Below are 9123 nucleotides of genomic sequence, written 5' to 3'. Positions count from 1 at the left end.
TCCAAAGGAGAAATAAGCTTCTGGTCTGAGGGGCTGTGGGGAGTCACTTCTGTCACTTCTAAGCCAGCATGAAAAGAATCAAAGTCAAATGAATCTATAAAACTATTTCACATGCTCACCTCTTTCAGATTCTTTTGTTTTAATAGAATCAAAGCGTTTGAAGCAGATTCACTCCTAAAATAATAATTAAGAAAATTAAAAGGTATCAGTTAGGAGGATTCTTCACTGTCTTAAAGGAGAACTAACAATAGTTAAACAAGCTATTAGTGGGAGATAAGAAATATCTTTGTCAGTCTCAGTCAGTGGCAGTGAAAACCAAGGCTTACAAATCATTTTATATATTGCATCATTTCAGCTTTAGAAATAGAGCGAAATAAAATGTTTACTTTTGAGGAAGTTTGAGAGAAATTATGAGAGAGAAAAGTATCTTACCAAAGATTTAGAGTTCTGTAATAGTTGCTTTGGTGCCTGTAAAATTCATCCTTTCTTGCAGTATTTCTTCCTGTACAATATCATAGCCTTTGTTTCTACATTAGAAATTTTTGATCACAATATTTTTTTATTCCTATGAGTTCATAGTGTTAAAATCCTAGAAAATATCACCTGCATTTCAGGAGTCTTTGGGTAATATTTACTTGCACTTTATAAATAAAGTACAGCTCACAATGTGTGCTTCTGTGTTCTTTTTGCAAATGATGCCACTTTTTTTTTTTTTTTTCTCCTTCAGAGATGGCCTATTGCCAGGGTAGTTTTTGAACTCTCTGATCTCATAGTATGTTTCTTTCATCTGAGCTTGAAAACATTTGCATTTGAGTTTACCTTAACATCCATGAAAAGATTTATTAGGCATTTGGAACAGTTCAGATTTAGACTACAACCCAATATCTAAAGTAATCTAGATCCATTACCTTTCTATTGATCTCTTTCTGTTTTCTTTCAGAGTCATTTTGTTGCATGCATGACAGCCATCTTAAACCAGATGAATGATCAGCATTACTCAGTTTACATTGAAACTTTTCAGACGAGTTCAGAACTAGTGGTGAGTATAAAATAAATGTGGATATGATACCCAGTATACAGTTTCTACATGGAATTTATATTTTTACTTGTCAAGGTTTGTCTGCTTTCCTTTCTTTAGTATAATCAGTGCTGTGCTATAACTGAAATGCTGACAGTTCAAATCATGAGTAGCTTTTGCAGTTGTTAATGTGCTTGAGTTTACTTGAAAACACACAAGTATTTTCAAAATAATTGCAGTTTCCAGGCAATTTGGGTACATGGTCCTAGATAGTGTAATGATAGAAGGTAATAGAAATTTTAGTGAAAACTGTCAAGTGCAGTTATTCTTCATCTGCTTGAAAAGTTCTTCAGAGCAAGTATAAACAAAAGCAACAAAACACCATGGTTATTGGTTTTTTGTTCTGTTTATAGAGGCACTGGTTTGTTGACTTGTCATTTTTTTCAGGAGCGTAAGTGTATGTCTGAAGATAAAGATTTGTTCTCAACACTGTGGAGAGTTATTGTTCACTTCTTTCTTTTTAAGTAATTTGAAAAAGTACAATCCTTTCAGTGAGCTACTTACTAGATTTTGGTAATAAAATATGACATTTCAGTTTGCTATTCTTGTACAGTTTTAGCTGGTTGCTTTGAAATTCAAGGTTAAAGCTGCGTGTGTGCACTATAAATAAAATACCATAAGCACTTAAACTTTCTGTTAACAGTCTTTTTTTTTTTTTTGTATTTTGTTGTTCCAGGACTTCTTGATGGAAACATTCATAATGTTCAAAGATCTCATTGGAAAGAATGTTTACCCTTCAGATTGGATGGCTATGAGCATGGTGCAGAACAGGTAAAAAGGAGCTGGAGGATTGGTGCTCGTGTTCCCTTGTGAAAAGGGAACTTGTTTCATACCTTACTAAAAAGTGAACTTTTGCCCTTCAGCTAAAATGACAATATAATTCCAATTTGGTCAATGACAAAAATGTTGACGTTTAAAATAGTATACTGACAATTCACTAAATAGCTATCTGCCTGTGCTGTAAGTCCAGTTATAAAAGAAAGGGAAAAAAAGTAACCCTAAAGTGGAACTATATAGTTAGTATATCTGTTGATAGTCAAAAGAAACGAAACTGTAAAAGTCTTGTTAAATCTTAGCAGCACAGTTTCTACATAGATTTAGAAAGTCCTGAATGAGTTCACTGTGATGCAAGTTAGCAAATGCCATTTTCCTACTGAGCTGAAAAATGATAAAGGCCAGGTCTTTGAGTACATCTCTATATTTGTAGAAGTCTGAGTACAAGGTTCTTCCTATAGAAAAGAAATCAACCATTCATTTTATAGAAAACGTAGAGTCTATAGTAACAACTAACTCTCAAAGTTCCAACTAACTCATGCCTTCATAGATTATGTTAATTTCAAATATTCCACAGTTCAGTTTACTCTCAGAGTAAGTCATGGTATTAAATCTTGTTACATGATGTCTAGATTTGTGATCTTACCATTCTATGACCAGGTTAAACTCTTGCAAGAAAGTTCATAGAGTGGAAGTAGAAATTTAATTGACTAAACTTAGTCAGATGTTACCCATGCCAGGATGGAAAAGCCCTACTCAAATTTTTTAAATCACTGTTAAAGTTGATGTGTTACATGCTCTCAAAGCATCTTCTTATTTCCAGCGTGCAGGAGTCAGAGCTGAATTGAGAGCGTTCCATTAGCAGCCGAGAATCAGAAACAGAGTACTTTTGTTTTTATTTATTTTTCCTCCTTTCTCCCCTTAACAGCAAGGTGGGAAGGATGCTCATTTTTGTGTCATGCTAGATGCAGCAGAACACTTTGGGAAATAGTAAAACCCTTACTGAGGTTATGAGGATATAATATATCTGAGTTATTTTTGTGATCCTTCATAGGAGATTTAATTAACTTATGATGAGAGTTGCTTACTACACACTTCTTACTAGTTGCTAATGCTTGTATGTATGTGCACTTTATTCCATTTGTGGTATGTAGATGTTGGGATATTAGTTTATTAAAAGCAGTAATTTCTAGGTGTATGGCATTTGTAGGGAAATGATTTTCAGGTTTAGCTAATACCATGTAGCCTGTTTGTCTTTTTTATTCATATCTTTAATTTAGAGACACATTATTCCTCACAGGAGATTAGCATACCTCATTGTCATGATGTGTCATACTGCACAGGGACTGAGATTTACTGAATTAAAGAAAGGGGTAAAGTGGTTCGTAACTGAAGGGTTGGAAGGGACCACAAAGATTATAAAGTTCCAACCCCCCTGCCATAGACAGGATTGCCAACCACTAGATAGGCTGCTCAGGACCCAATCCAGGCTGGCCCTGAGCACTTCCAGGGATGGGGCATCCACAACCTCTCTGTGCAGCTTGTGCCAGGACCTCATTACCCTCTGCGTGAAAAATTTCTCCCTGACATGTCTGTTTTCCCAGTTTTAGTTTAAAACCATTCTACCTTGTGCTGTCACTATTTACACATGTAAAAAATTGATTTATCTCCTGTGCATAAGATCCTTTTAACAATTGGAAGGCCACTATCAGGACTCCCCAAAGTCTTCTCAAGGGTAAACAAGCCAAGCAGCCTCAGCCTGTCTTCATGGGTTAAGTGCTCCAGCCCTCTCATCATCTTCTTGGCCCTCCTCTGGACCTGCTCCATCAGCTCAACATCTTTCTTATGCTGGGGGCCCCAGACCTGAACTCAGTTCTCTCAATGGGGTTTCATGAGGACAGTGTGGAGAGGAACAATTACCTCCCTTTCTCTGATGGCCACCAGCTTTTGATGCAGTCCAGTATACTGTTGGCTTTTCAGGCCTCAGGTGCGTACTGCTGGCTCATGTTAAGTTTTTCATCTACCAGAACTGCCAAGTCCTTGTTTGCAGGGCTGCTCTTGATGTGTTATCCTCCCAGTCAATATACACGTCCAGGACTGCCCTGACACAAGTGCACCACCTTGCACTTCACCTTGTTGAATCTCAGCAGATTCACATGGGCCCATCTTTTGAGCTTGTTCTGGGCAATAACTCACATCTTCCTACTAACTAATACCACAGTATTTTTGCTTTTAATCTCTGTGTACATTGCCTATTGTTAACCGTGTTATGGATTTACTTGCTTATCTTCAGAACAGTTTGGCATAAGTATACCTAATATTCAATTTCAAGAATGTATTTTGTATCTTAGGTGAGAGTTAGGCAGTCTTTAAAACATGCTGTGAGTGGATGCTGGATGAGAAGCTGCAGATAAACAGGCTGCTAGCAAAATAAAGACATGGAATGGAATTAAGATTTTTTACCATTTTATAGCATGAAAGCAGTTGCTGTTTCAATGTCTTTCTCTAGGTGTTGCTTTTGTATTACTGTCAAATTACCTCTGGTATATGGTAGCATGTAATTTTTTTGTACACTTGCCATAGCTGTTCAAGGTCAATTTTCAAATAATAAGCACTCTACTAATAAAGAAAATTAATTGTACAAAACAATTTATAATTGACATAGGAAAACATGAATAACAGTTACATTAAAGCAGTTGTTTTCTGACCATGCTGTTTTCATAGTCTTGTTACATGTTAAAAAACAGTTTAGGAAAATGAAAATTGCTGTGTTATTAGAATTTAGTCTGAATGGAAAAAAAGTGCTTCAGTATGTAGTGATACTGAACTGAGACAAAGAGAAATATGATTAAATTATACTGCTTTCCTTCACCACTAGTTGTATTTTTCTAGTTACCATGGAAGTGAATTGCTTCCTAATTGTTGCCATAATTACGTTCTTAAGAAGGTTTCACATGGCTACAAAATTTGTAAATGGCGTTTCCATTTACATTGCCCTTCAATTCTACATCAGTAACATTTTGCCTCTTTACTAGCAGATATTTCTACTGTTAATTTGTGAAGATTCTGTGTTTTTTATCTTTTCACTTGTTTTCTTAGGCTTTTTCCTGCTGCTGTTTTGGTCACAGAAAGAGTAAATGTGTGTTTTTAATCTCTCCTATCATGCTGATTGCTTACCTGATTTCTCTTCTATGTATTTTACATCTTCCAGCTGCAGTTTATAATTTCTGGCCATTGTTTCAGTCATTGCCAATGATCAGCATTTGACATTGGATCTGATCCACTTTGCAAGTCTATTCTTGATTTCATATGCCAATTCATATGCTCGGCACACATGAAGGAAGAGGAAAGATGACAGAGGCCTACAAATGAATCAGTTGACTTTAGTAGCTGCTTCTCCTTTTATGCTTGCTTTGTGTTTAAAAAATAATCAAGTATCTTCTGCAGAGTGTTTCTGTGGGGATGCTTCTGTCAAGTAGTCATAAACTAAGTTGAATCATTATTTTGGTTCTGTTGTCTCCAACCCAAGTTTTCACACAAATGGTATTCTAGCAAGACTATGACTGTAAGAACTCAGAACAGATTGATGCATCTCCTAGGCTTTGAAATAATTCCTCTCATGTTTTTCATCTGCTTCACTAGAGGGTTCACTAATGAAAGTGCTGATTGTCCAACCTTTGTAGATTATAGAAACAAACCTGCCTAGATGAAGTTAGCACAGCTCCTCCTGACTTTAATTTATGGGCCAAATTCTCTGAAGGAAAAGCACTTAGGATTTTGGGGAGGAAGTACTGAATTTTAAGTCTCTTCAAGTCTTCACTGTTTTTCAGATATGGTGCTAAAAATCCAGCTTTTTAATATTTTCTTGGAGCTGATGTTTTCAGTCTTGTTTTTCCTTTTTTTTTTTTTTTTTACTGTCTGAGTTGTCTGTAACTGATTAATTCTTTGCAGATATTACTGTCTATGCAGTGGAATCACAGCTTTAGAAGTCTCAGCAAACAGTTTGAGTTCGTGCTCATAGATAGAAATAAGTGAAAGAATTGAACTTCGCCTCAGAGTTGAAACATAAATCCCCAAATTTTACATAGTGTTACAAAATTGAAAAGACATTGAAGAGAATCTCCTTGCTGTTGGAGCACTGGTTTAGAAGAATTGTGTGTGAGTCAGAAGGAATGGGCACTCGTACTTATGGTTTACAACACTCCACTTGATTTAAACATCTTATAAAAAAATTTTGTGGTTCCTGATGTATTTTTTCTTTAGGTTGGGTACTCAAAACATTGTATGTGTAGTGCTAAGTGAAGAACTTGGTTTAAAATGTGAAGAAGTGCTACTGGATGCTCAGCTTTTTTTTGCAAATTGAAGCCTTTTATCTATTCACTGTTTAAATACAAAGGGGCATTAGACTACTGTTTGCAGTTGTCTTGGCTGCAATGTTCTATGTCTGAAATGAGGTGCAGAGAAAGAACAGCTTTTGCAAAGCCACAGAAACAGGCAATGGCCATTTAAGAGGATAAATTGCAGTTGGCAGCCATTATTTAAAAATAATTTTTTAATGCAGAGTTTCCTGTGGCTTCACCTCCATGAACAGAACAAAGTCTGCTAAAGTCCACCTTATTATATTTTAGGGTAATTATATCTTTGTTTTCTGCTGCATTGAGCAGATGCACTAGTTCTAACTTGTTTGCTAAAAATAACTTGGAGATCTATATTTTAGGTTTATCACATATTTGCACTTCAAAAGCAAGGACAGTGTGCAGGCCTATTGTTATGTAACTTAAACAGGGTGTCGCCATCTTCTAAAGAACAATCTTGGAATCTTAATCTGATTAACGTAATGATGCTAATGTATACACCTTCTCTTCAGCTCAGACTCTCTGTTTTAATTTAGCTGACAAAAACAGTTTGAAATCAAATCTTTATCTTAGCCTGACATAAGTTTTCAACTTTTTTTTTCTTTTTGCATTGGATTTGTGTCTTTGTACCGCTGTAGCCTTAAAATACACAAGTACTTTTCAGTTGTGTAGGATTGTGTTATTTGGTTTTTAATATAGACAATTGTTATTAATAGCGCAGGTGAAAAATTGGAAGCAATTTCTTTGTTAGTACAATAAAGGAACGCAAAAGCAGTACCATGTTGAGAAGGGTAAAGGAAATAACAGGAGGCGAACCATGATAATCCTTTTGCTGTTCTAAGGCTAAACTTTGCCTTTCTGTACTCAAATTAATCCCAGAGACTTTGGCCTTCAATATTATCTATAAATCTTCAGGCCCAGGAGTCTGGTAAATTAGAAGAATCAATGACTATAAACTAAGAAAATATTATGGAAACTATTGTAGGGAGAGGAATAAACTCAGAAAATACTATAGAAATTATTGTGGGGAAAGAATTATTTCAACTGGTACAAAAGTAGAATTCTGTATTACTCAGGTATTCCTAGAGGAGTTCTTGTAATCGAACACGTAAAAATAAATATTTATTATCCTGTATAATTTTTAAAGTTAAGAGAAAATATGACAAGAGAAATTCAATTGGAAAAAAGAAGGGTTGTCCAATAGCATTATCTGTATGAGAAACCAAGATCCTGTCCTTAGATCGGCCTAGATCAGTCTTGACTTGCAAAACAGAACTGAGCGTATCTCCCAAAGGTCCATGAAAAGGAAAACTCCAATGATCAGCTATGGTAGGGGGAAAATATATTATGCTGTGACAAGCTATTTCAGTAAGTTTTTTAGAAAACTTCTTATGAAAAGGGGCAGTACATACTGCACTTTTCAGAACCACTATGGAGTCCAGTGTTTTTACAGTTTCTTTTCTATCTATGTCTTCTCCATTAAGTTGGTTACTATGAATAATCATGTAATGAAAATGATTTCTGCACTCAAGAAACTTCAAGTTTCTCCTCTTAGAGCAATATTTATCTCTTTCGGATTGTTTTGTCATCAGTAATTAATATTATGCTTCATATTATTTTCATCAAAATCTCAGTGTATTTATAAGCACCTGTTACGCTTCACATGTGTGGCTGGTTAATATGCCCTTCTTCTGAAGGAGAAAAAACTGAAGCATATAGACATCAAGTCTCTGAAGTAGGACAGCATGGCACTGACAGGTGCCAGGAATAGAATTCAAGCCCACTGCCTGAGTGACTTACCGTCTTGACAGAAATAGTCACATCCTCTAGGCAAAATACAAATGCATGGAAATACTTGGAACTTGACAGTCAGGAAGTATTGCATGCTTCTTGAAAATGTGTCATTCCGCTATGTCAGATAAAAATATCTGTGGGAATGAAAGGGATACTCACAGAAGATACAAAAGTAATGCCTACTATTGTATTATGATGGCCCACAGTGTCAGAAACAGATGTTGGTACGGAAGTGCAAAGTCAACAGAGGTTGAACCTCCCCAACAGTCTGTTACATTTTGTTCTCCTGTGACAGATGTCAGTAAGGGGCAGTCAGACAAAATGACTTCTGACATGGAAGTGTGTATGTAGCAAAGTGGTGGGATTGAGTTCCTCCATGCAGAAAAAATTGCATGCACTGACATTCATTGACACCTGCTGAACATTTATGGAGACCAAACGGTAAATGTGAGCACAGTGAGGGGTGGGTGGTGCATTTCAGTAGTGATGACAGCAATAGGAAAGACAAGCCACATTCTGGATGGCTACGCACAGCTCTTACACCAGGAAGTGAAGAGTGTTTCAATCAGCTCATCCGTGTGAATAGATGGGCTATCTATTGGGTTATCTAGATGGGCATCATGTTTACACTCTTCCACTTGGAATAAATAACTGTATTAATTCAGCTTTCAGTTCATTTTAATAATCTCCTTGAGGTGTCAGAGGTGTCATTTTCATCCTCAGCCACCTGTGGGAAAACTAAAAAGCTTTCTTTTAATTGGAAAAATTAAGTGGCAGCTTCTAACTGGTGTGTTCAGGAGTTTTCAACTATCAAGCCTGTAAGGAGGAGGCAGAAACATACTTGTAAATGAACCATTTTGTCAAACAGAAGGTAAAACTATGTTTAAAAGCACAATGTATTTTCAAGAATATAGTGCAAAAACAAGCAAACCTACATTGTGTGAATTTTCAGTGAAGATCAGGACACTGAGAGTTATGCTTTAAACTGGTGATGCATACATAACATGACATTATACAAAGTAATTTGTTCATATATGTGTGAACTTGGATACGCAGTGTTTAAATCTGTTTTCAATACCACACAAGGTTGGAATAGAATCCCAAAGAATACATGCATTAATC

At 36.0% G+C, this 9123-nt stretch overlaps 1 protein-coding gene across 1 annotated transcript in view; it reads left to right on the top strand.

Moving 5' to 3' along the window:
* Positions 1-9123, top strand: part of DOCK2 (dedicator of cytokinesis 2) — a 113564-nt gene that overhangs the window by 65906 nt on the left and 38535 nt on the right. Inside the window, exons 28-29 of the mRNA XM_032447425.2 lie at positions 941-1039; positions 1755-1849. Coding sequence (XP_032303316.2) covers positions 941-1039; positions 1755-1849 — 194 coding nt within the window. The remainder of the gene's footprint in view (positions 1-940; positions 1040-1754; positions 1850-9123) is intronic.

The sequence above is a fragment of the Coturnix japonica genome, chromosome 18 (genome assembly GCF_054131305.1).
Source record: "Coturnix japonica strain WE chromosome 18, WE-NBRP24, whole genome shotgun sequence".
Taxonomy (NCBI): domain Eukaryota; kingdom Metazoa; phylum Chordata; class Aves; order Galliformes; family Phasianidae; genus Coturnix; species Coturnix japonica.
This window is presented reverse-complemented; position numbering and strand designations above follow the sequence as displayed.